This window comes from Bos javanicus, chromosome 3, assembly GCF_032452875.1.
Source record: "Bos javanicus breed banteng chromosome 3, ARS-OSU_banteng_1.0, whole genome shotgun sequence".
NCBI classification, from domain to species: Eukaryota; Metazoa; Chordata; class Mammalia; order Artiodactyla; family Bovidae; genus Bos; species Bos javanicus.
Genome location: NC_083870.1, coordinates 99487579 through 99515054, shown reverse-complemented (window position 1 = coordinate 99515054; position 27476 = coordinate 99487579). Strand labels below are relative to the sequence as shown.

The window sequence follows — 27476 nt, the reverse complement described above, 5'->3', positions numbered from 1 at the left end:
TCACTTAAATGTCTAATCCAAAATAAAATAAAACAACTGGACTTACAGAGAAAAAATTGGAGGTTGCCAGAAGTAAGGGATAGGGGTTAGGCAAAATGAATTGAGTCAAAAGGTTCCAACTGTTATTTATAAAATAAATAAATCCTGGGGTGTAGGAGATGCAGGAGATTCTGGCTCGATCCCTGGGTTGAGAAGATCCACTGGAGGAGCTAATGGCGACCCACTCCAGTGGGTTAGTCTTATGCTTTGTATCCATTATTTGTAATTTATGTGATGAGCAAGATCTGCAAAAAATAGGACGATCATTTAAAACTCTGCTTATATCTTTGCTAAATATTAGAAATCTAGCACGAAAAGACAAACCATTCCTGACAGGCTACTATATATTAAAAAGGGAAACAGAAGTAAAGCCAATCTTTTGAAAGTTTTTTATATTAAATAAGTGACATCATCTTAACCAAAACAATAAACATTAGCTCTACTCCAAAATGGGTTTGTTAAAGTAGCAAAGCCTGATAACTGTGTAACACTTAAACCTTTCTATTCAGAGGGGCAATTCTTCTTAACAATATGTTCATTAGTAATGACCTGTTTTTAGCTGTTTGTGTGCTCCAGTGTGCCAAGTCGCTCAGTTGTGACCACCTCTTTGTGACCCCATGGACTATAACTCTCCAGGTTCTTCTGTCCATGGGATTTTCCAGGCAGGAATACTGGAGTGGGTTGCCACTTCCTCCTCCAGGGATCTTCCCGACTCATGGATCAAATCTGTCTCCTGCCGTCTCCTGCACTGGCAGGCAGATTCTTTACCACTATACCACCTAGGAAGCCCTGTGACTAGCTATTCCTGTTTAATTACCATAGCATTCCTAACATTAATGGTACAAAAAGTTTTAGGGTGTGCAGAACTTCAAAAAAGATCATTTTTTCTCTTCTGTGGAATATCAATACTAATTGATGAAGCTGTAAAATTATTAAAGAATCATTATACCCATGAGCTTCCTTTGTATTAATATTTATCATTGCATCAGTTTATTGCTTGCCTATATATTAACAAGTTGAATTCCTCTACCTATACCACATCCATTAATTAATATAAAATTAAGGATACGATTTATTCTACCAAAAACAAGTTAGCTCTGTACTCCATCCTAAGGTCAGGATTGGCCTCAAATTCAAAATATGCTTACAATAGGTACCTTAGGAGCAGCTGCGAGGGCAGGGCAGAGAATGAATTCACCCTAGAGATTCTACGGAGAGTATGGCCCTGCCAATATCTTGATTTTGACCCAGTGATATTGATTTCATACTATGACCCCAAGAATTATAGCAAAATAAATTTATATTGTTTAAGTCACCAAGTTTCTGGTAAATTGCTACAGTTCTCCTGCAAAACTAATATAGATAGGATGGTAATCCTTTCTCTGAATACCTCACACAATTATTCATTCATTCATAGTCATTCAATCACTCAAAAATTAATATCTTTTGAGTTCATGGTTTAGTGCCTTAAGACAGAAAATGAATTAGTTCAATGAAATATGATAAAGGATGCACTGAAGGAATGAATATTAGGCTTGGGCCACCTAGGGAAGGTGAAAATTAAAAACTGAAGATGTCTGGAGGATGGATAGTAGAACACAAGTTGGCAAACGCTAGGAAAATTTTCCATGTATTGGCAAATCAATGGATGTCATACATGAAAAAGCAAGGGGTGAGGACATCACCTTCAACTCAACACACCTCTCACTTTTCCCATGATTATCTCCTTCAAGGTCATATCAGAGGCCCATAACACAGAAAGTAAAACACCATACATTTCAGGAAGGATTTTTTGGAAAGCTTTCCCAAAGGGGCCCCATTTCCTATGGACGTGCTCTTTGAACTATTTAACCTCTTACTCCCAACACCCTCCTCCTTTGCCCATCCTCATGACAGGGGATTTATTACACAACCCGTGAGGCCAGAGTTTTCTTTTTCCCCTAAATCCTGAGCTCTGTCCAAACTCCAGGGCATGTAACCGCTTACACTCATTCTTCTCCGCTTTCACCTTGTTCTTTGGTTGCCTTCCATCCCCCTCTGTGCCCCCACACAAGGACTCTTGGACCCTGACTTTTCCCCTTCACTTGGCTCAGCACTAGCTTTTCTGCCACAGCATAGGGGCAGTAAGGGAAAGAACTTTGAAGTGGGAGAAGCTGGGATTTGAATTCTGGTTGTTACCTTTTCCCTCCCCCAGTCCTTGGCTTCTTCTATGTAGCTGGGCTCAAAATGCTTGGTAATAGCTACTGTTGGTGAGCACCTCCTATGTTCTAGGCACTAAGGATAGAACATTATATATTTTATCTTACAAGGATCCTACAAGACAGATTTTAAAAATCCCCATAGTCTAGACAAGAAAATAAAGGCACTAAGAGGCTAGTTGCTTGCCCAGGGTCACTCTGCTGGTGAGAGGTAGAACCAGGATTCAAACCCAGGCAGTCTGGCTCCAGAGACTCTGCTGTTAACCATGAGCATAAAAAGATAATGAGTGTGTTGAGCTGCTGTCCATACATGAAAACAGCCTAATTTTCCAAGGGCATTTCATGTTTGATCTGTTTTCCAGTGATCCAAGTAGTAGGTTATCAACTCCATGAACTGGTATAAATGCAGTAGTGAGGCTTCACTACTCAGGGCTGCCTTGGTGAGAAAGTGTTGGGTAATCTCTGTGGTTAGATGTAGCAATCACTGAAAATGATATTTATGGAGAATTTTCAATGAGCTTATTACAAAGTGAGACGATTCAACTGTAGAGCATGCGCTAAACTCTTTAAAAATTCTATGTCAATTGTAGTTACTATTTATTAACCAGTAAATATTTTTCCCTTTCATTTGGTACCCACCTAACCCAATCAAGGACTCCTTTAAAGTTGTCGCTAAGCATTCAATGTCCTTATAATTTCCATAACCTGGACCAGAAGACAGTACTTACTGATGATCCTCAATAAATACTTCAGTTCAGTCGCTCAGTTGTGTCCGACTCTTTGCGACCTCATGAATCGCAGCACGCCTGGCCTCCCTGTCCATCACCAACTCCCAGAGTTCACCCAAACTCATGTGCATTGAGTCAGTGATGCCATCCAGCCATCTCATCCTCTGTCGTCCCCTTCTCCTCCTGCCCACAATCCCTCCCAGCATCAGGGTCTTTTCCAATGAGTCAACTCTTTGCATGAGGTGGTCAAAGTACTAGAGTTTCAGCTTTAGCATCATCCTTTCTAAAGAACACCCAGGACTGGTCTCCTTTAGGATGGACTGGTTGGATCTCCTTGCAGTCCAAGGGACTCTCAAGAGTCTTCTCCAACACCACACTTCAAAAGCATCAATTCTTCGGTGCTCAGCCTTCTTCACAGTCCAACTCTCACATCCATACATGACCACTGGAAAAACCATAGCCTTGACTAGACGGACCTTTGTTGGCAAAGTAGTATCTCTGCTTTTGAATATGCTACCTAGATTGGTCATAACTTTCTTTCCAAGGAGTAAGCTTCTTTTAATTTCATGGCTGCAATCACCATCTGCAGAGATTTTGGAGCCCAAAATAAAGTCTGACACTGTTTCCACTGTCTCCCCATCTATTTCCCATGAAGGGATGGGACCAGATGCCATGATCTTAGTTTTCTGAATGTCGAGCTTTAAGCCAGCTTTTTCACTCTCCTCTTTCATTTTCATCAAGAGGCTTTTTAGTTCCTCTTCACTTTCTGCCATAAGGGTGGTGTCATCTGCATAACTGAGGTTATTGATATTTCTCCCGGCAATCTTGATTCCAGCTTGTGCTTCTTCCAGCCCAGCGTTTCTCATGATGTACTCTGCATATAAGTCAAATAAGCAGGGTGACAATATACAGCCTTGACATACTCCTTTTCCTATTTGGAACCAGTCTGTTGTTCCATGTCCAGTTCTAACTGTTGCTTCCTGACCTGCATACAGATTTCTCAAGAGGCAGGTCAGGTGGTCTGGTATTCCTATCTCTTTCAGAATTTTCCACAGTTTATTGTGATCCACACAGTCAAAGGCTTTGGCATAGTCAATAAAGCAGAAGTAGATGTTTTTCTGGAACTCTCTTGCTTTTTCCATGATCCGTCGGATGTTGGCAATTTGATCTCTGGTTCCTCTGCCTTTTCTAAAACCAGCTTGAACATCTGGAAGTTCATAGTTCACGTATTGCTGAAGCCTGGCTTGGAGAATTCTGAGTATTACTTTACTAGAGTGTGAGATGAGTGCAATTGTGCAGTAGGTTGAGCACTCTTTGGCATTGCCTTTCTTTGGGATTGGAATGAAAACTGACTTTTCCAGTCCTGTGGCCACTGCTGAGTTTTCCAAATTTGCTGGCATATTGAGTGCAACACTTTCACAGCATTGTCTTTCAGGATTTGAAATAAATACTTACTGATTTGGTAAATGAGTGAAAGAGGGAGGAAGTGTAACTTGGACTAGTTAAATCATTTTCTTCAATAGACTAGGGTCAGTGTTTAGTGCCATATTTTAACAAATAAATTAATATTTTTATTTCAGAATTCTTCCTGGCTCAGGTTATAGGCAACAGAAAGGCAGAAGAAAGAATGTTGTCAATTCCCAAGGCAGCAGCTTATAGTGATTACTGCTGTGGGGAGGTAACAGGCACTTCTTGTTCTCTGCATTTGAGAACGTTGGGTTTGATGCTGATGTGAGTTATCATATCTTGCTTACTTTTACGCTCATATAAAGACAGCAATTTCCAGGGAAAGTCTTTCAAGCCTAAATATTTGCTTGCTTTTCCCATGCAGTGGAAGTCACAGAACAATTCTGTTTGTTTTAGCCTGGGTCAATATGTATCACTCCAGTTGAAGCTGGCTTAAAACTCAACATTCAAAAAACTAACATCATGGCATCCAGTCCCATCACTTCATGGCAATTATATGGAGAACCAGTGGAAATAGTGACGGACTTTAGTTTCTTGGGCTCCAAAATCACTGAGGATGTTGACTGCGGCCATGAAATTAGAAGATGCTTGCTCCTTGGAAGAAAACCCATGACAAGCCTAGACAACATATGAAAAAGTAGAGACATTACTTTACCGACATGGGTATGTAAAGTCAAAGCTATGGTTTTCCCAGTAGTCATGTATGGATGTGAGAACTGGACCATAAAGACAGCTAAGTGTCAAAGAATTGATGCTTTTCAACTGTGGTGTTGGAGAAGACTCTAGAGAGTACTGTGGACTGCAAGGAGTTCGAACCAGTCAATCCTAAAGGAAATCAATCCTGAATATTCATTGGAAGGACTGATGCTGAAGCTGGAGTTCCAATACTTTGGCTACCTTATGGGAAGAGCTGACTCATTAACAAAGACTGTGATGCTGGGAAGGATTGAAGGCAGGTGGAGAAGGGGATGACAGAGGACAAGATGATTGGATGGCATCACTGACTCAGTGGTCCGGAGATGGTGAAGGATAAGGAAGCCTGGTGTGCTGCAGTCCATGGAGTCACAAAGAGCCAAACATGACTGAGGGACTGAACAAGAACAAATCCATATCACCTCTTTCTGCCTGGAATTAGATACAGTAATGAATCTGAGAAAGCGCAGTATCCTTTTCCTGTACTCTGCACGATGCTGGCAGTAAAAGCTGTAAAGGTTTTAAAGTGTCTCTTCAATGCTTACATAGAGCTTATACTTTCTAAAACACAATCACAACTACTCCCCAATTTACCATGTGTTATTAAGCTTGTTTTACAGATAAGAAAACAGGGATAGTGGACTTTTCAAGACACAAAACAAGTCATTGTCAGAATTAAGACCATCGCCTTAAATTTATAACTCCAGCTTTGCTAATTCCTGACTCTCATTCATTTTGTATCAGCTTGCTATGTGGTGCCATGGTGCCAGCTGCTTTCTCTATATCATCCTTTCTATACTCTCTGTCCTAGAACATACACCACCCTCTAGACAATCTCTCCAACCAAGTGTCTCAAATTTCATGGCTGCAGTCACCATCCACAGTGATTTTGGAGCCCAAGAAAATAAAATCTGTCACTGCTTCCAATTTTTCACTTCTGTTTGCCATGAAATGTTGCAATCAGATGCCACGATCTTAGTATTTTGAACCCTGAGTTTCAAGCCAGTTTTTTCACTCCCTTCAGTTTAGTTCAGTTCAGTCACTCAGTCGTGTCCGACTCTCCCTTATTTCACTGTTATTAAGAGGCTTTTAGTTCCTCTTCAGTTCAGTTCAGTTGCTCAGTCGTGTCTGAATCTTGGTGACCCCATGAATCACAGCATGCCAGGTCTCCCTGTCCATCACCAACTCCCGGAGTTCACTCAAACTCACGTCCATTGAGTCAGTGATGCCATCCAGCCATCTCATCCTCTGTCGTCCCCTTCTCCTCCTGCCCCCAATCCCTCCCAGCATCAGAGTCTTTTCCAATGAGTCAACTCTTCGCATGAGGTGGCCAAAGTACTAGAGTTTCAGCTTTAGCATCATTTCTTCCAAAGAACACCCAGGACCAATCTCCTTTAGAATGGACTGGTTGGATCTCCTTGCAGTCCAAGGGACTCGCAAGAGTCTTCTCCAACACCACAGTTCAAAAGCATCAATTCTTTGGCGCTCAGCTTTCTTCACAGTCCAACTCTCACATCCATGCATGACCACTGGAAAAACAATAGCCTTGACTAGACGACCTCTGTTGGCAAAGTAATGTCTCTGCTTTTGAATATGCTATCTAGGTTGGTCATAACTTTTCTTCCAAGGAGTAAGCTTCTTTTAATTTCATGGCTGCAATCACCATCTGCAGAGATTTTGGAGCCCAAAATAAAGTCTGACACTGTTTCCACTGTCTCCCCATCTATTTCCCATGAAGGGATGGGACCAGATGCCATGATCTTAGTTTTCTGAATGTCGAGCTTTAAACCAGCTTTTTCACTCTCCTCTTTCATTTTCATCAAGAGGCTTTTTAGTTCCTCTTCACTTTCTGCCATAAGGGTGGTGTCATCTGCATAACTGAGGTTATTGATATTTCTCCCGGCAATCTTGATTCCAGCTTGTGCTTCTTCCAGCCCAGCGTTTCTCATGATGTACTCTGCATATAAGTCAAATAAGCAGGGTGACAATATACAGCCTTGACATACTCCTTTTCCTATTTGGAACCAGTCTGTTGTTCCATGTCCAATTCTAACTGTTGCTTCCTGATCTACATATAGGTTTCTCAAGAGGCAGGTCAGGTGGTCTGGTATTCCCATCTCTTTCAGAATTTTCCACAGTTTATTGTGATCCACATAGTCAAAGGCTTTAGTATAGCCAGTGAAGCAGAAGTAGATGTTTTTCTGGAATTCCCTTGCTTTCTCAATGACCCAGCTAATGTTGATAATTTGATCTCTGGTCCCTCTATGTTTTTTAAACCCAGCTTGCACATCTGGAAATTCACAATTCACATACTGCTGAGTCCTAGCTTGAAGGATTTTGAGCATACTCTTGTTAGCATGTAAAGTTAGCACAATGGTATGTGGTCTGAACATTCTTTAGCGTTGCCCTTATTGGGGATTGGAATGAAAACTGACCTTTGCCCATCTTATGGCCATTGCTGAGCTTTCCAAATTTGCTGAAATATTGAGTGCAGTCCTTTAAGAGCATCATATTTGAGGATTTTAAATAAAGATACATAAAACATCATCACTGAATGTTACTAACCATATTTTTATAAAAAGGAAGATTCTGATGACCATATATTCAATATCTTAGAACTTTTCAGGCAAATTTAAGAGTTTAGTAAGACCAGCTGGTTGGTCCTAGCTGTACTGGTGAAAGCACTGAAGGAAATGGATGAGGTTGGGGATTCAAATTCCCAGGCCAAACTACACACAACTGACTGGAAGGCTTCAATATCTGACCTGAAAGAAACCTTTGTTTCCTGTAGCCACAGGGCCTCAGCCAGGGCTGAGATTTGTGAAAACAAAATCCAGAGTCTCATCCTGTCAGTGTCTGAATTACATGCAAATTGATTTCCCAATCTTCTGCCAAAGTGTGAGCGTTTATTGGGAAGTAATGGGAACCTGACATTGGAATGGGGACATATGGGAAGATCCCAGGGAAGCTCAAAACATTAAAACCCTAAATTTAGCTACTTCTTTACCAACTGATGAATATATGTGTTCTAGTTATGCATTCCAGAACCAGAAAAATAACTTTAGGAGGGATGGGTATACAGCACCTCTAGGTGGCAATAACTGGCATGTCTGAGGTAAGGTTCTCCAGGAAAGGGTAAATGCTCTAAATTAAAGGCCAATGTATGGTGCTTTTTCTTTGTTTTTTTTTTTTTTTTTTTTTTTTTTACTTTATTGACTTTTAGTTGATTTGCAATACTGTGTTAGTTCAGGTGTACAGCAAAGAGATTCAGATGTATGCACTATATGCATACATTCTCTTTTTCAGATTCTCCTCCATTATAGGTTATCAAAATATGTTGAATAAGATTCCCAGTCCTAAACAGTAAAATCTTGATATTTATCTACTTTATATACAGTAGTGTTTATCGAATAATCCCATACTCCTAATTTATTCCTTTCTCCCTTTTTCCTTGGTAAGCTAATGCATGTTTCTATGTCTGTGAGTCAGTTTCTGTTTTGTAAACAAGTTCACTCATTTTATTTTATAATTTTTCTACACTACCTCTATTCCTGTTACTTATTTGTTTTAAGTGGAGGCTAATTACTATACAATGTTGTGGTGGTTTTTGCCATATGTCGACCCAGCCACAGGTGTACATGCGTCCCCTTTTCCTGAACCCCCCCACCCCATCTCTCTGGGTTATCCCAGAGCACCAGCTTTGAGTGCCCTGCTTCATATATTGAACTTGCACTGGTCATCTGTTTTACATATGGTAATATACATGTTTCAGTGCTATTCTCTCATATCACCCCATTCTTGCTTCTACCACATAGTCCAAAAGTCTGTTCTTTACATCTGTGTCTCTTTTGCTGTCTTCCATGTAGGGTCGTCATTACCGTCTTTCTAAATTCTAAATATATGCATTAATGTACCGTACTGGTCTTTCTGACTTACTTCACTCTGTATAATAGGCTCCAGTTTCGTCCACCTCATTAGAATGGACTCAAAGGCGTTCTTTTTTACAGCTGAGTAATACTGCATTGTGTATATGTACCACAAATTCCTCATCCATTCGTCTGCCAGTGGACATCTAGGTTGCTCCATATCCTGGCTATGGTAAACTGTGCTGCAATGAACATTGGGCTACACATGTCTCTTTCAATTCTGGTTTCCTCAGTGTGTATACCCTGAAGTGGGATGGCTGGGTCATACAGCAGTTCTATTTCCAGCTTTTTAAGGAATCTCCACACTGTTCTCCACAGTGGCTATACTAGTTTGCATTCCCAACTGGGGCATTGTCATTTCTGCCTTACCCTCTGGAGAAGCTCAGTATTTACAAGTGTCCTGAGGGGCCTGGCTTCTCCCTGCATGGCAGCCAAGACTTGTGGCCAGCTGGTTCCTCCCAGGCCCTCCTGCACACACACGCCCCCACCCCTTGTGGCATCTGAGGAGCCTGCAGGTCCTGTCCATGGGGAAGGGCTGCCAGGGGGCTAGTGACATGGCCAGGCTGGGCTCTTCTCAAATCTCTTCTGGGGTGAAGGAGACCCATGTGCCTGACCAAGTCTGCAAGTCTTCCCTGCTCAGCACAGGGTGGGCGCTGGCTGGGCCTCTCTATAGATGTGGTGAGAAAGCTACCACAGAAGAAGAGGCAGGCTCCTTCTCTGACAGGTGTTGGTGTGAGCTTTTTCCCTCTGAGCCTTAGGTGACAAGGCCTTTCTTCTGACTCAGCTGTCATAGAAGCCTCAGGCGCCAGGCAGGGTGTGGGGCTTGAGTGACTCCAGAGTGTGAAGCTGCAGGGGGGCTGGACACGCTGTCCTTGCTAGGGTCTCGGCCCCATAGAGCAGGTGTTATTCCCCTCCTCCTCCCCGCTGTTATTCCCTCCCCTTCTCTCTCTTCTGCTTCATCCAACTCCGTTCAGACAAGACACACACATTCCATATGATATTGTGCACTTTATCCAGGGACGGGGAAAGAGGAAACCATGTGAGTGAAATGGAGGTAGACCCATCTCACACAGGAGAGAGCAGTGGCCCAGGGCGAAGGAGTCACACAGGATTTAACAGGTCCAGTGATGGCTCCCCAGGTGTTTTTGTTCTAGTTCCCAGAAACCCAGAATAAGCCTGTTTGATCTGAGTTGCCCAGGTAAGCACAAAGTCTTGATGAAAGAGAAGGTTATATGAAGACAGAAGCAGAGGGACATTTGAAGATGCTGCTGGATTTGAATGTGGAGGAGGGCCCAGGAGCCAAGGAATGCAAGGATTGCAGCTCTAGATGCAAAAATGGCAAAAAGCAGGATCCTGTACCAGGTCCCTGGATGAGGGCCGAGTCAACATCTTGGTTATGTCCAGGGAAACCCTTTTCTGACTTCTCACTCCAGAGCCATCAGAGGATAACTGTGTGTTTTTCTAAGTCCCTAAGGCAGAGACAATTCATTTTACCATCAAAACAGAAGTGAATACAGGGACAGACAGGCAGGCAGAAGGGGAGAAACACAGGTGAGAACAGACAGACTCGAGGGTGTTGGGTGATGAGGATTCCGGTGGACAGTGAGAGATACAGGGGGTCAGAGACAGATGGAGAGACAAGCAGATAGGGAGCCTGGAGAAAGGTGAGAGAAGGGCAGCAAGTCAGCTGAGCAGGAGGCAGGAGATGAGGCAAGCTGGCAGGTGGGCAGATCAAAGCTGGAAGTGGGCAAAGGGGCAAGGACAGGGAGAGTGACAGCAAGACAGGATGGCGGGCAGGGGCCCTCAGGGCTTGTCCTTGTCCCCACCTGGATCAGAGAGCTTCCTGAGCTGCAAGTAAATCCCATTTTTGGATCTCAGCACAATGACTGGCATGGGCACAGGGACCCTGGAGGAATCTGGTGACAGCTCAAAGCGAAGCAAGGTCAGGGCCACGGCCACCTTCAACTCATTCATGGCAAACTGCTTCCCGATGCAGTTCCTACATTCGGAGATAAAAAGGAAGTAAGCAGAGGCTTCTAACCCCTGCTGAGCACAGGGAATCAGGGCTCTCCTAGAGGTGGCCCAGCCCTAATCCCTTCCTTACTCAACACACTGAACTTGCCAGCAAAGCTCTCCCCCTGACAGATGACAAAGCCCACCTCTCTAAGGACTAGCTCCTAACTCATACTCCTGCTCTCAGCAGGAAAACCTGGGGAGCATCAGTGCTCTAAACCACAGAGTCAAGTCAAGTGGATCAAGACTGTGAACTAGTACTTTATTCACTCGTCCACTGGCAATTCCCGGTTTCAGGTCAGCCCAGGGCACTGTAGGGGCAGGGCAGACAGCCTCTCAGAACCTTACCACCTACGGTGGACAGACAGGCTGCCCAGTCCCCAGAGATGACAAGACAGGGCTGTGCAAGGAATCAGAATGGCAACAGGGAGGCTTCCTGGAGAGGACAAGGGTTAATGACCCTGAACCTACTGGACCCATTCCTTCCCAGTTAATGGTCTTGCTTCCTGTCTCCCTCAGTCCCTCCGTCAATCTACCTTTGGAATGTTCCATTCTAATCCAAAAATGACCCTCCTAACAATCACTTGGTCTCCTCATCTGGCCTTTTCAGCCTCCATTCCTCCCTTCCTTCTAAAGCCCCAGTAGCTCCAGGCCTGCTGTGTTTTGCACCACAGGGAGCACACATCTCAGTGCCTCAGCGGCATCACAGCCCTCTCTGGATTCTTCCTCACTCATCTTGAATCTGTCCCTCTCGTCTTCCCGACTCAGGGACGGTTGAGGTCCCCTCCCCTCGCCTCTGCCATCCTCATGCTCAAGGCTCCATCCAGTGACCACCACCCTCACCCCCTCTGCTGGCTGCACATCTTCCCACTCTGGACCCTCAAGGCACCATGGGTGTAACTCAAGGACACAGCACATCCAGTGCCCAGCATAACGCCGGATCCTGGATCCTCCACAGTCTGCTCAAGGAATGAATGAGTGAAAGAGTGGATGTGTGAATGATGTCTGTCTTTTTTTTTTTTTTTTTTTTGATGTCTGTCTTGAGGAGACATGTTGTTGACAGTGAGCCCTGGGGGAGGACAGCATTATCATCCCTGTGTTCCCATCTCCTAGCACAGGTCTTTGCACATGGAGACACGCTTAATACATACTTTCATATTTAAACAATATTAATTGAATTGAAAACAACTCAAGTGGAATCAGAATATAAGAAATATTCAGTCTGATCTAGGAATCAAGCTGCCAAGTCCCTTGTGCCCTCTAGTAGCAGCTGAATAACCTGCAGCCATGTCTACAAGGAAGGACTGGACCCTTGTGTAAATCAAATCCTAGAATCAATAAGACAGTTTACTTAAACACTGTTCTGTAAAGGTTGATTCATCAACTGAAAGTTTCCTAGATCTGTACAGTCAGAAGAAAGTTGCTTCTACTAAGTTACAAAGTCACTGTAGCTACTATTTCAGGGGAGGTTCTGTGCCCTTTAAGATTTTCACAGCAACCATTTAGGAGTGTATCAGTCAGGCTAACAGCTATTTCAAGGGTGCTTTATGTTTTACATGCAATAGATTTTTCAAATGCATGTGTCAAACACAAAATACTCTCCCCCATGTAGGGAAAGAGCAAATTAGCCAAGATGGCATTGTCAGGCGCTCTCTCCCTGCGGTCTCTCACTGTCGCCTCAAGGTTTGTAACTAATGATTATGGAACAGCTAGACCACGTATAGCACTGCGTATGTGTGTCACATGGCACTCGCTTGGACTCTGGCTACTTTTGTTATATAAGCTCCACCTGCAAAAGGTCAGGGGGCGGTGTGTGGTACGCCTTTATGAGTTTGACTATGAAAGCCCTGGTTACTGCTGCATTGGGGCTACGTTGGAACGACATCATGGTTATATTATATGAGGTTATGTTCTAGCTATGTTACGGTTTTTACAGCTGCTGCTACGGCGGCTGCGTCAGGCCAGACTGAGCTGTGTTATGGCGGCCATAACACAGCCAGGAGAGAATAAACGTGTCTGCAGTTCCTACGGCTCCTCCAGTCCTCCTCCAACCTCTATCCTGGGTTTAGCAAACAGTGTGAACAGTATGAACAGTGAGAAACTGGCATCATGAGCAGGATCAGCAATAGACTTCCCAAAGCAGGCTTGATTGTCCTCCACTTTAAAGTTTTTCTTACTAACATTACTCTGTATAATCTGGGACTATGGTATCTAAATTCTGCTTTTTAATAAAGAATTTTGGTAACAGAAAATATATGCCATGGTTATGTTAATACACAGTCAAATGTATGTCGGATATACTGCAGGAATTGAGAACACACTCATTGACTGTGAAACTTTCTTCAAACTACAACTGTAACTGATCACATACATGACTTGAAGCCTCAGGACATGGAATTCCCAATCCAGACAAGCACGCCGAATACAGTGAGGGTGGACAGGTGAATTAAGCAGAAAGACAGTGGGCTGACTAGGAAGGTGGGAACAGAGAAAATCATCTTTTAAGGTGACTGAAATTGTGCTAACCAAATGTGTAGTTTAAATTTCATGAAGACCTGTAATGCTCAAATGTCATACTCCTAAAGTGAGGAAAACACTGGATACTTTGGATTGGCCACTGACATGGAAATGAGGTCAATCCTTGTGGACAGTAGGAGGTCAGTGTCAGAGTGGAGGGCCCTGAAGACCTTCTTGTACATGGAGACCCACGCTTCCTTCTCAGCACATCAACAGACAAGGACAGAACTGCATGCTCCTCATATGAAGGTAGACAGTCACACACATCGGGTAGCAACCAGTGACACTTGCCTCCCCCAGTACAGAGGCCTCACCTGGATCCTCCTGAGAAGGGCAGGAAGGCATGGCTGTGTTGAGTAGAACCTGGCGCAAACCGAGTTGGGTCAAACACCTGCAGAGAGAGCACCAGGGTCAGGACATTTGGGGTCAAACCCCTCACATGAATGCACTGGGGGATAAGAATCCCAGAGAGGGAGCAGGGGAAGGGTTTGGTGTCGAGAGAGCATCCCATCTCCTCCTCCCACGTCCATCGTACCTCTGGGTTCGGCCACACCTTCGGGTTGTGATGAAGCCCATAAATGGAGAGGGAGACTAAGATTCCTGTGGGGCAGAGGAGAGAGAGAAGCCTGATGGTCCCATAGTGCAAGGGATGAGCGGCTTCACAAAAGTCCTGGGAGCCATCATGGGAGCACCCCCGGTCACTCTGAAAGAAATGATGCTCTTGCAAGACAGGTGGGCGGGGCATGACAAAGCACATGATCACAGATTAGGGGTAGGTGACCACAGCCCAGGATTGAGAATTAAAAGAATTGCAAGGTTACACTTAGGAGCAGCTCAGGTGACAACTCACATTTATCAAGTGCCATCATGAAGCTGGGGAATGTGCAAGAATCATTTAATCCTCACACAAGCACTCTTTTGTCCCCACAAGCCCATGAAGCACCTGAGCCTCAGAGAGGTTAAGGGTTGGGTCTATGATCCCACAGTTAGGAGGGAACAGGGCTGGGATTCAGACCCACTGGGTGCTGAGTCAGTGGGTGGCCTCCAGCCATGGCAGGGCTCAGACCTCATCATCACCTGCTCTCTGCCACCCAGCAGAGGGCACCTCAGAGACTAGAGCCTCTGACCCATGACGGTGGAGTCTTTTGAGCTCCCTCTCTTATTTACACCCCATATGGAAGCACCATGCCTCCCTCTGCTTCTGCCGTCATGATTCAAGAATCAGAATTTTAGGCTGTATTATAAGACTGCACAGAAGGGTCAACATTTATTTGTTGAGCTTTGTTGCATTCAAGTTTTGTGTCAAACATTTTTTCTTTCAGTAGAAGTTAATTACTTTTCAACAGTGTGTTAGTTTCTGCCATACTACAGTGCAAATAAGGCACACTTATGTATCTATATATATGGAGAAGGAAATGGCAACTCACTTCAGTATTCTTGCCTGAGAAATCTCATGGACAGTGGATTCTGGTAGGCTACACTCTATGGGGTCACAAAAAAGCCAGACATGACTTAGCAACTAAACAACAGCTATATCCCCTCCATCTTGCACCTCTCTCCCCTTCCCATTCCACCCCTCTAGGTCATTTCAGATAATCAGGCTGGGCTTCCTTTTATATAGCAGCTTTCCACTAGATACATACTAGTATTTTACACATGACAGTCTATCTGTGTCGATGTTACTTTCTCAATTTGTCCTACCCTCTCCTTCCCCTCCTGCATCCACAAGTCCATTCCTTATGTCTGCATCTACATTCCTGCTCTGCAAATACATTCATCAGCATTATTTTCCTAGATTCTATATATACGTGTGTGTGTTAATATACGATATTTGTTTTTCTCTTTCTGAGTGCTTCCCTCTGTATAACAGGCTGTAGATTCTTCCACCTCACTGCAACTGACTCATATTTGTTCCATTTTATACTGAGTAATATTCCATTGTGTATACGGACCACAGCTTCATATCCATTCATCTATCAGTGGACACCTTGGTTGCTTCCACGACCTGGCTGTTGTAAACGATGCTGCAATGAACACTGTGGCACATGTGCTTTTTGGATTCTGGTTTTCCCAAGGTATATTCCTAGTAGTAGGATTGTTGAGTATATGGTAGTATTAATCCTAGGATTTATGGAAAAGCATTTTTTAAAACTCATTCAAACTACAGAATAAATATTATCTTCAGGCAGACAAGAGCCAGAGCATCCTGGAACTGGAAATGCACAGGTGGATTACTGGTCTAGCATGTGGTCCTACAGAGTGCTTAGCTGAGTGGTGAGGTGAAGTTCATACCTGCAGGTAAGGAGCGTCCATCAGGGAAGGTGATGGGCTTGCTCAGCTCTCTGCTGATGACTGGTACTGGTGGATAAAGTCTCATGGCCTCCTTGATGCACATGGTCGTGTAGGGCATCTGGTCCAGATGGTCCCTGAAAGGAAGCCCATCTGAGGGCAGGCAGGACTGGACAAACACGGATTCTCTCTAGTTCAGGTAGGACAGGGCTCTTCCATCTCCAGGATGCTCACCAGGTGATGGAAGCGCCATCGGCGAGGAGGCTCTGGATCTCTTCCCGACACCTCTGCTGATGTTCTGGGTGGGAGGCTAGAGCATAGAGGATCCAGGAGATGCCACTGGCTGTGGTGTCGTGACCCTCAAACATGAACGTGTCCACCTCAGCACGGAGGTCCTCGTCAGACAAGCTGCTCCCATTCTCCATCTGTGGAGGCAGGACCAGAGTGCAGGGTCTGCCCTTCCTGTGTGCTTCCGCCCAAAGGCTCAGGCCTCTCCTGCCCACACTCACTCTGGCAAAGAGGAGGATGTCCAGGAAGTCCAAGTGCCTCCTGCTCCTCACCTTCTCCAGCTCTCCCTCCTTCTGCAGACGAGCCTTCCTCTCCTTGATCACTGCATCTGTCCCAGAGCAGTGATTTCCAGCCAGAACTGAGCACTCTGGGCAGTTCAGATTCTGCACCCACCATAACCCCATTTGCCCCTCAGGCCCAGTTTGGTGCCAGGTGGATGAGGGTGAGGGTGAGTGTGGGACTGGGTGAGCATGTCAGGAATTAGGGCGCCAACACATTCTACTCTAGATGGGAATCCCAACACTAGCACAGCCCTTGGGCCTCTGGCTGAATGCTGCTTGGATAGGGTCTCACTCAGTCATCACCAACATGGGGACTCCTGTAACTCCCTGTTCAACACCTGACTCCCTGACCTCTGGGTTCCCAGTCCCTGCAGCAGGTGGGTCTGTGCCAGCTCCTGAAGAGGAAGCAGAAGTCTGGGATCTGCCTAAGGGGTCAAGGCCAGGCCATGTGAGCCTGATGAAGGTGGGGGAGCAGCCCAGGAAGGAGGGGAACCTGTGTGTTGATGGGCGAGCTGGCAGGCCCGGTGGTTCCAGTGGCCTTCAGGGGTCAGCCTGTAGATGAGGTCGTTCTGGTGGAAAGCATTCCGCAGTCGGGAAATAATCAGATGACTGACGTCCTTGATGGCCTGGATGTAGGACTGGGAGTTCCTGAAGGGAGAGGACGCAGAAGAGGCTGGAGGTGAGGGAGGCACTGACCTGGAGAGGGTCAGATTCTTCAGGTAACACCGAGGCATTGTGATTTCTGCCTCATTTCCCTGGAGCCCTCCCCCTGGAGTCCTTTACAGGTGTCCTGAGAGGCCAGGCTTCTCCCTGAGCAGGAGTCAGGGACCTCTGACTGAGTCAAGGGTGGTCTGGGTGGAATTTGACCGTGGTGCATGTCTCTCTGTAGAATGTTACTTCTTGTGTTGATAAACATCCACACTGCCCTTACTGCCTCTCAGGTAAGTCCTTCCCATTCGGGAAAACAGGACCCTGCCCTTGAAGAGCTGTCACTGACCTGTCCGTCTGGACGCTGCCCTGTTGGCTGAAGGCACACTTCATGATGGTGTCCAGGGTCATCAAGGAGACATGTCCAAAGATCTCCAGATGTGAGTCCTGGCTGACGAGCTCCTCCCACTTGTCCTGTGGAGGGAGGAGGCACTGGCCCTGCTCTGCTCCCCTAGAAGACCTGTGCTGCCAGGTCCAGGCTTTCTCTCTGTCTCTACATCTTCAGATGAGATTTCCCCATTTTCTAAGTAGACATGTTTTAGCAACTTAGGCCTGTAACACCCATGTGTAATGTGATGCCTATTTTTTCTGAATCTTTCTTATATATGCAGTTATATTCTCCTCTAATATCCTAAGTAATTCTGAATATTTGGAATAATTTATGAAAATAACCACTTTTGGCAGAGCAGAAAGCATAGTTTCTCAGGTGACAAAGGGAGAACTTCTGTGTCCTGATGTCAGATCTGGACAGGTGATTTCCAACACAAGGAAGCAAATATTTCAAGGCAAGGAAAAGCTAAAATGGCTCTAATGGGGCATGAGCTACTCAATTGCTTTCATTAATCTAATGTTAGCTAAGAACAGGTGCTACCTGGTCTGGATCAGAGGTGATGTTTGTGAAGACCCAGCTCTGTGAGTGTAGACCCGGACTCATTTCCTCTTATGGATGGCTCAGTGACATGCAAAAGCCATGGAACCCAGGCCAGATCCCACTTGTGTGACATCCTGGGATATCCACTCTGCCTCTGCAACTGTCATTGCCCAGGCCAGCCAGGGCCACTGTGAGCTGACCTCCTTGATCTACTCCCCTGTGTTCAAACATGGAGATGGGAGAAGAGTGGACCCTGAATACACCGTGGCCCTATTTCTCTTGGTGAGGAGAAAAGTATGGATCCAGGTTGGTGCCTAGATGTTCCTCTGTCCCACCTAGCTTTAATGAGTGCTGTCTCCTACTACGTCATGAGTGCATCATTCTGGGTGGCTCTATTCAGTAGGTGTCTGAGGGACGTAAGTGTCTGATAGTGGACTTTGTCAGCTGTCCTGGATTCTAGTGCGTATGGTGACAAGCGATGGACTCACCAGCATCACTCGGACAGAGTCAGCCATGATTCCCACGTAGGGCTTCAGGATGTCATAGTGGAAGGCTGGGGTCAGCATCCGCCGGTGCTGGAACCACGTCTGCCCCTCCAACAGCAGCAAACCTGTCCCTGGACCACAGATGGGTGTGTATGGGAATCGGAGAGACTAGGGCCCTCTTGGGAGGAACCAGGGGTGTCAGGAGAAGTCTCCTCATGGGCAGGGGTCAGGAAGGCCAGTACACTTCAGGGATGTGAATTTCCAGTATGTCTGTCCATAGCATGTGATTATGATGAAAAAGTGTAAGAGGGCAGGTCATAAAAGAACTTATTGAAAAGTCAGGGAATATTAGAAAAGACTGAGAATTGATGAAGAAACAGCTAGGCTTCAGGAGGGCTACAGTGCCATTACAAAGACTGGTGGAATTTTAGAAAAATGAGGGTTGATTCAGAGCTGAGGGTTCCTGACTCCTGTTCTTCTCCATTTACACAAAGAGACTGCTCTTGGTTAACCTAATGGGTGGGTGGTTGGCAGTTGTATTTAAATGCACTTACCAATCCAGGGCTTCAGGTATCTGTAGGTAACGTGAGCCTTTGGGTCTGAAAAGTAAGGAGGGAAGATGGATGGGACCAAACACGGAGACAGCCTCTAGAGCAGCTGAGGTCTAGACCTTGGCTCCCTTCCCTTCCTGGTGCTTGCCAAACGGCACTCACTCTGAAGCCACCACCCACTTGCCTCCCATCCCTGACTCTCTGTCCTGATAGTCACTGTGGTCCCAGGAAAGTAGACTCAGTGTTGCAGAGCAGAACACCCACAGGACTAAGATGGTGAGTTGCCCTGAAACATAAACTCTGTTCAGTGCCATAGAATGAGACAGAATCTGTGATTTTTCTATAGTCAGTGGTGGTCTGGCCATCTCAAGACCCAGGACAGGCAACAGTGAAAGGTGCCCAACCTAAGACAGTGTGGACAAGGAATTGGCTCCAGTCTGGGATCATTTCAGTTTGTTTGTAAAAAGAAAAAAAGACGTAAAAGAGAAACCAGCCCCACCAGGAGTAAGGCATTTAATAATAGTAAATAATGTTGTCCTATCTGGCTTTGGTTGGGAGGGTGTTTGGAGGAATTCAGGCCTTGGCATCTGATGTGCCTGTGTCTTCTGGAATTTCACACCCAGGGGCATGTACTCAAATGGAAGATTGTCTCCGGCTGAGGGTTTCCCTCTCACCTGATCTCCCCAGGACCATCTTCATGTAGTCAGGGTCGTAGATCAATAACAAGGCCCTCGTGCCCCACATCCAGCGAACACAGGCCCTTGGGTATTTCTCTACCCTTTTCAGTAGGTGTGGCAGCTCGCCCTCCTCTTGGTACTGTCACCAAGGGAAAGACAAGTCAGTGACTTCTTTCTTTTAGTTCCAGAGCAGGAGTGGAGGTGAAGGCCTGCAAGGGTACCAGGTGGTCACTCTGCAGCCATCAGCAGAACTAAGAGTTTAGAACGATTTCTTCTGACCTGGAATCTCATCCAACCTTGCAGGCTGTCCACCATTCTCCTAAGATCGGATTCTGTCCCATGTCAAGTAGAGTTATGGGCCAACACTACAAACTGCCTACAGAATCTTAGGTAACTCCATGGCTTGTGAAACATTTGGAAATAATTTGCACACAGTGACATAACTTCTTGAGCAATTTATGGTAATTTGTATCACTTGGTAGGCTTCCCTGGCACCTCAGGTATTATGAATTTATCTACAAAGTGGGAGACCTGGGCCGATGCCTGTGTTGGGAAGATCCCCTGGAGAAAGTAAGCAAGTTTTCATATTATTTGGTTTATTTATAGAAGAGATAAATATTTTAAGAATTTAATTTATACATTAGTTTCATTTGCCATCCTGATCATATATATGTTTGATGTTATCCCAGCATACATTTAATGTATATGAGTATGAAAGAATGTTTGGAATGTGTTTGGCTAAGTGAAAAAAATTAAATATTACATTGTGTGTGATATAATTTTCCATCTTGAGTGTGTGCACAGTTGTAGGTCAGATTTGGCATGTACACATATGAGAATGGTATTGAAATAAGATTTTGATATGTGGAGTTTTGATCTCATTTTCGTTGACTAATTGTCAGACACTTTTGTGCACTTCCCGTCTTGTGGTGGAATCTTTGTACACCCCTGAGTGTGGACCACAGAGGCCTTTCCTTTCTGAATTTGCCCTCTCTCTTCTTGCCCTGACAGGCTGGCGATTCCACAGGACCCATTGCTCTGCCCCCAGGATGCTGCTGCCAGCGCTTCCTGCACTGGGTCCACCTGCTCATCTTCCGTGTCTTTGCTCAAGTTCTTCCCTCTGGTGGCCTGTCATCTTTACCACAGAGCAACTGCCTCTCCTCTACTTTGGAGACTCAGTTTGTTTTGTTACCTCTGGATTTCTGGTCAACAGTTGATCCCAGGCAAGTTCCAAATAGTCACATCATCTTTATTTCAATGGCTTCTGTGTAACTCAGATCAAACCCTCTACACTTTGGTATCTGACCTCTACCAGCATCTTTCTACCATCAAGACTCACCAGCTCTGAGGCAAATTGGCTACTCTGGGTCACATTCCTTCACTGAGCTTGTGTTTACTGAGCAGCAACTCTGTGCCAGACACAGATTGAAGGCACTAAATTAGGCAGCGGCTCGAGATGCTTGTCTGTTTGTGGCCTGAAGGCTCGTGAAATAGACAGAGAGCAAGTGGCCATAAGCGGAAGGCATCATGAATGTGTGATGGACAGAAGACAAAGCCTATGAGGAAGCTTTGGGGAAGGGGGCCTAACTCAGACCTGGATGTTAGGAAGTATTCCAGCAATTGCTTTTTCTTGGCTCCTAATTTACCAAGATGCTTTCAGGATAGAAACATGAACCAGAGGCAAGGTTTCCCAGAAGAAGCTCATCGCTGTATCTTGCAGAGAGAAATAACTAATTAGCACTGACTTGTGGGAAGGACATCCAAGGGAAAAAGAGTGTCCTCTCTACTCCTGGGAGATTCAGGATGAAAATGCCTTGGGCCTGGAACTTGTGAGACACTTATAGGAGGGATGAGATCATTCCGGGGAGAGGGCACATGGGAGCCAAGTCCCAGAGGCTGGAATGCACAGGCAGGGGGGAAGGACCTTGAGTGACCTGGGGTGCAGGAGATTAGGAAGGAGAGGGGAGAGAGGTACTGGGCCAGCCTGCATGGGGCTTGGGCTGCTTCTAGTTCTTGTCTTTGGCTCCACTCTGCTCTAATCGTGCTGCTGAGAAAGAGAGACCTCAGCTCTCTGCAACCTGTGATTATCTCCTCAAACTTGTTTAAGCCACAGACCCTTGGTGACCCATTTCCATGTGGCCCCTGACTTTGCTCTGAGCTCCCCCACCCCCAGGCTTTGGTGCCGCTGCTGGGTGGGCTGGTGCTGCCCCTCCCAGCCTGCAAGCTGCTCCTTTCCCTCCTGCCTGTCCCTCCACACAATGGACTGACACCGCTCTGTGCAGGCTCTGTTTTGGGCACTGAGGGTGAGGAGGATTACAGGCTCAGTTCCAAGAGCTCATAGTTCAGAAAGACGACACCAAACAGGCAGTTCTCCTCACCTGGCCCCATCATGGGAACTTCACTCCTGTGTGTGGCCTCTGGTGTGGGTTTCTGGCACTGACCTTACCAGACTAGAAAATCCCTTAGTCTGAATGAACCAAGCCGCTCTGTCTCCACACCTGACATAACCCAACCCCGCAGGTAAGCCTCTTTTCCTGTGACTTGACACATTCTTAGATTCCTGTCTGTTGTCTCCACACACAGTGAACCCACGGGGCTGATCCATCAGACTGGACATCTGTGCTGTCAGGAAAGCACAGGGCCAGGTATGAACTTGCTGAGTGTGACCATGCTCTAGATCTCCGGCCCTCCCGACCCTCCCACTCCCCCATCCAGCTCCATCCTACCTCCCACTTGTGTCCACAGAACCAGTGGGAAGGAGGAGATGGGAAGTGATGAAGGGCTTTGAGCAGCCACTGTCTGCGCAGGTAGAGCTGTGCCGCCTTGATCAGAAGCAGAACCAGGCCGAGCAGGGAGACCACCTGCAGGAGCCCGGAGACACCGCCCAGGGCTCTGGAGGGGCTCAGTGCAGAGACACTCATGGTGCAGTGGCTTCTGGATTGTTGACTGTCCCTGACTGTGGCTGACCTCCCCTGAGCAGCCAGCCTGATCTGGGAGGATGTCCCCGCCCACCTGGGGGAGGGTGAAGGTGAAGGCAGAGCTCAGACCTGGGCCTCCAGATTTGCTGTTCTTTTTTTTTGTTTGTTTTTCTTAAACCAATCTCTCTTTTGTTACAAAATGTAGGTATTATGAAGAGAAGATAATATTTATAAATTGATTTGGGATCTGGGTTGTTCTAGGATACTGCAAACTATCACATTCTTACATTTTTGAAACCTTTAGACAGTTTGAAATAAAAGAGAAAAGTAAATATTTTTAAAAGCTTCCTGACAACTGAGTCCCTTCAGAGTTCTCCTGAAACTATCACACATTGATAATTGGCTGTACCCCAATAAAAATTGGGCTGGTGGCACAGAGGGTAAAGAATCTGCCTGCAATGCAGGAGACCCAGGTTGAATCTTAGCCAGGAAGATCCCCTGGAGAAAGCAATGACTACCCATTACAGTATTCTTTCCTGCAGAATTCCACAGAGGAGCCTGGCACGTTACAGTCTTTAGGGTTGCAAAGAGTTCGAACCTACTGAGCAACTAACTTTCTTTTCAGTAAAAAATATAAAAGGTTAAAGAACAAACAAACATTCAGATTACGGAAAAAGCTCCTTGAATAACTTATCCCTGTGGTGTCTTATTTAACAGTGTGATATTGTTCAGAATCAGGTTTAATTCTCTAGTATAAATAGCCTTGAAATACCCTGCTTGACAACATGAATCATTTTCATTTGTCCAAGGCAACTGAAACTTCTACAGGTTCTCATAAGACAAGCTGCTCCTATTCTCCATCTACAGAGGCAGGACCAGAGTGCAGGTATCCCTTCCTGTTTGCTTCTGCCCAAAGGCTCAGGCCTCTCCTGCCCACACTCACTCTGGCAAAGAGGGGGATGTCTAGGAAGTCCAAGTGCCTCCTGGTCTTCTTCTTCAGCTGTCCCTCCATCTGCACATTAGTCTTTCTCCCCATGATCACTGTGTCAGTCCCAGAACACTGGTTCCCAGCCAGAGCTGAGGACTCTGGGGGCCCAGATGCAGCCCCACCATAGTCCCAAATTCTTATCTCTATATGGCTGTAGTACACGTATGTTGAGGTGTGTGTCACATAAGATGGGTAATAATATGTCCATGTTTCTGCAAGAGGGAACAGGCTTGGCTGTAGAAGGGAGTTTCAGCACTTGACAATGTGTTGTGTACTCTCGTGTGTGATGTGCCTGTCTCTGGGATTGAACACATTATTCTAGGGGGCTGTGTCTGATGGATGTTTGATAGATATATCTGCTTGAGAGTGAACTGTGGATTAAGCCTGGTGTGAGAATGAGCAGATGAAACAGAGGTGGACTCACCACCATCATTTGGACAGAGTAGGCCATGTGCCCCATGGAGGGCTTCAGGATGTCATGGTGGAAGGCTGGGGTCAGCATCCACTGGTACTGGAACCACATCTGCCCCTCCAACAGGAGAGAACCATTCCCTGGGCCACAGATGGGTGTGTGTCGGGGTCAGAGAGACTGGATCAGAGGGAATAGGAGGAACCAAGATTTTCAGAAGGAGGTATGTGGCAGGAAAAGTCAGGAAGGCCAATGCATTTCCAGCAAGTGAATTTTCAAAATTGCTGTACCATTAAGATGTGACAGTTTGAGATAAAGGTTAAAAAAGAGTAGGAGAAACAAGAACCTACGGTATAAAACGAGGAACTACGCTCAATATTTTGTAGTAAGCTATAAGGGAAAAGAAGCTGAATCCCTGTGCTGTAGACCTAACACTGCAGAACAGGGTAAATCAATGACATGGCAATAAAAGTATTTTAAAATGAATTATTAAAAAATCATATATATTTGAAATATAATCACACTCTGAAAACATTTAATAATCTCTTTCCTTTGTTATTTGTTATTAATTATTCGTTGTTCAGAAAAAAGTAAGAAAACCGATCATCTCACAAGTTTTATCCATCGTGATAGGCATGAAACAATCTCCTCCTTTCTAGTATATGAAGAATAATATTGGGCAGCGTATAGGGCCATCTTTTTTAATTAAAATTATTTATTTATTTTATTATGTTTGGTTGTGCTGGATCCTCGTTGCTACATGCAGGCTTTCACTATTTGTGGCAGGTGGGGGAACTCATCTGGCACTTAATACGAAGAGTTCGTGTTACTAAGAGCGCTTGTTATCTCTTCTTTTTTAGATCCTAGAAAATACTTCAGAGGGTTGTTGCTACTATCATGACTATTTTTAATAAGAATAATACAATGAACTGCCTTCCCTTCCTGATGACTCTCAGCTATCAATCTGTCTCAGTCACCACAGACTTGCTTCCCATCCCTGACTCTCTCAGGCTTCACATATGGCTGCTGGAGAGTCACGTACCGATGCTGAAGGGCCAGTCTGTAGGAATTTCCCAGACCCAGGGCATGTACCCAAGAGGGAAGATTTGCTCCTGCTGGCATGTGGGTTTCACTCCACCTGTCCTTCACAGGACCACTTTCATGTCGTCAGGGTCAGAGTCACAGGGCTAACCTTGCTCACCCACAGTAGTGAACACGAATACATGGGAATTTCTCTGTCCTTTTCAGCAATTGTTGCTGTTTCTGTTTCTTTGGAACTATAACAAGAGCAAAAAATAAAAAACAGCAGCAACTCTGTTTTAAGGTCAAGTGCTTGAGGTAAGGCTGAATGTTTGCACAGGCATGGTGAGATGGTTCTGAAGGTATCCACAGAGATCAAAGACTAGAACTGCTGAGTCCGACTCTGATCCAGACTTCTAATATCTCTCCAGAACTTGGCCTGCAGATCTGAGTTAGATCTAATTTAGTTTCCTTTTTGTTTCTAATTTAGTTTCCTAAGATCTGATTTAGTTTCCTTGTTTGTTTCTCACTCAGAACTGCCATTAGAACCTTATACACAGTGAATGCTTGACAAATGTTCAGGGATTAACTCCACGGAGTACAAAACATTTTCATAGGCTTATGTAAAACACAAGGCAAACTTGTATGAAGGGGGAATATTACTTGATCTTGTTTCACTGAAGAATGAGAAAACCCATGTAAAGAATATATACCCAGGTGAGAGCATTTAAACCCAAAGCTGCTGACCCCAAGGTGTCCCTTCCCAGGATTCCCAAGACTCTCTGTGTGCCTTTCGTATCACATTTCCATTCAATGTTCTAATTGCTTGGCATCGTGTTCACAGGCTTGCCTTTCATAACTATCATCCCTGTTTTTAGAGCGAGTGTAGAGCATGTTCATAGGGATTAAGCCTCACTTTTCAAAGAAGCAATAAGTTCATGAAGAAGGAATGAGTACATATAGGAGTGGTGAGTGAGTTTAATACAAAATTCTGTTCACAAGTATCAGATAGAGTCAGAATTAATGTAGGAAAGAAGGAAGCACCAAAATAAAGCTGGGGCTCAGGGGCATCTCACAGAGCCTGAGGGCAGGGGCAGCCAGGGTGTGGAAGGGGAGAACCAGGGACTGGAGGGCTGCCAGGACTGTGTCTCCCATTCCTTCTCTCGGTACATCCACGCAGTCATCCCTCTGCAAGTGTCTAAGGAGGCTCTATCTTGAACAGATAGTTTTCTAGGAGTTGGTGATACAGTCATGAATCAACAGACACAGTCCCTGTCCTTGGGTGGGGTCTGGAGGAGGGAATGTCTACCCTTCTGGGGTTGGCACGTTTCCCCAATCTGCCACCCTTAAGCCTGAGGGGCCCTATTAAATCCTATTCTAAGACTCTGATTCTAATATCATGGCCAAGGTGTCCACCTATTACAATCAACTGTGGCTGGGGTGAATAGACCTTAAAAAGGTCCACCCTCTGTGAGGGAATAAATCTCTGACAAGTCAGCTGGGCAGACATCCCATAATGTTTCTACCACAGTGAATGTCAAATACATGAAAGAGTAGGTGGGTAGTTGAGCTCAGTTATTCATTTATTTGATACCTATATGTTGAGGACATACTTTGGATCAATTGCCAACCTAGGAGAAAGCAATGGCACCCCACTCCAGTACTCTTGCCTGGAAAATCCCATGGACAGAGGAGCCTAATAGGCTGCAGTCCATGAGGTCAATAAGAGTCGGACACGACTGAACGACTTCACTTTCACTTTTCACTTTCATGCATTGGAGAGGAAATGGCAATCCACCTCAGTATTCTTGCCTGGAGAATCCCAGGGACTGGGGAGCCTGGTGGGCTGCTGTCTATGGGGTCGCACAGAGTCAGACATCATTGAAGCAACTTAGCAGCAGCAGCAGCAGGAGCCATATATTCAGCAGTAAACAAAATCTCTGCCGTCATGGAGCTCCTGTTCTAGTGGGGTCTGACAATCCTGCCCTGAACTGAGACATGTACTGCTTGAGTGCATTCTGGGGGCTGTTCTGTGCTCCAAAGTCATGACCATCATTTAGTCTGCCCTGTTCTTCTGATCCAGTGCAGGGACTGACCTTTAGGAGCCTCTTAACCACTCTAGCTATGTTACGTAGTTTTCTCCTCTAGTGGGTCCAGAAGTCCTGGTCGTCTTTTCTGATTGCTTGGTGCCTAAGAAAGCCAGATGCCTGCAAGTCCTTCTTTCTGGGCATGTCCTTTGTTCTACCCAACTATGTTGGCATTCTAATTCCTAACCGTGCCAATAACAGAGGTCTTGAAAAAAATCTCTGTATTATATAAGCTAGAAATATTTGGTTGCAATTGCTATATTAGACCAGCAGAAATTGAGAGATGATTAAGCACCGTGTGTGTGTGTGTGTGTGTGTGTGTG

At 45.5% G+C, this 27476-nt stretch overlaps 1 protein-coding gene across 2 annotated transcripts; it reads right to left on the bottom strand.

Annotated features, from left to right (window-relative positions):
• On the bottom strand, positions 1 to 22703 carry LOC133244639 (cytochrome P450 4A25-like). Of its 2 annotated transcripts, none has more exons than XM_061412077.1 (13): positions 22458 to 22703; positions 19729 to 19870; positions 19058 to 19102; positions 18507 to 18634; positions 17437 to 17561; positions 16933 to 17087; positions 16380 to 16486; positions 16105 to 16295; positions 15874 to 16007; positions 14117 to 14181; positions 13896 to 13972; positions 10878 to 11050; positions 1 to 284 (listed from the first exon to the last, which is right to left on the bottom strand). In XM_061412077.1, the coding sequence occupies exons 1-13, from the start codon at positions 22650 to 22652 to the stop codon at positions 256 to 258; spliced, it is 1566 nt and encodes a 521-aa protein (XP_061268061.1). In that variant the 5' UTR covers positions 22653 to 22703; the 3' UTR covers positions 1 to 255. The 2 variants fall into 2 exon arrangements, with proteins under 2 accessions (XP_061268061.1, XP_061268062.1); XM_061412078.1 differs by lacking the exon at positions 1 to 284 and adding an exon at positions 10045 to 10520.
• Positions 22704 to 27476: the final 4773 nt, after the last annotated feature.

Excerpts from the sequence above, each read along its gene's own strand:
- LOC133244639 (XM_061412077.1), bottom strand. The coding sequence starts at position 22,652 with ATGAGTGTCTCTGCACTGAGCCCCTCCAGAGCCCTGGGCGGTGTCTCC. Across the intron at positions 16,296-16,379 it reads ACATCCTCCTCTTTGCCAGA|ATGGAGAATGGGAGCAGCTT; the intron begins GTGAGTGTGGGC and ends CTGCCTCCACAG. Across the intron at positions 14,182-15,873 it reads TGGACGCTCCTTACCTGCAG|GAATCTTAGTCTCCCTCTCC; the intron begins GTATGAACTTCA and ends TCTGCCCCACAG.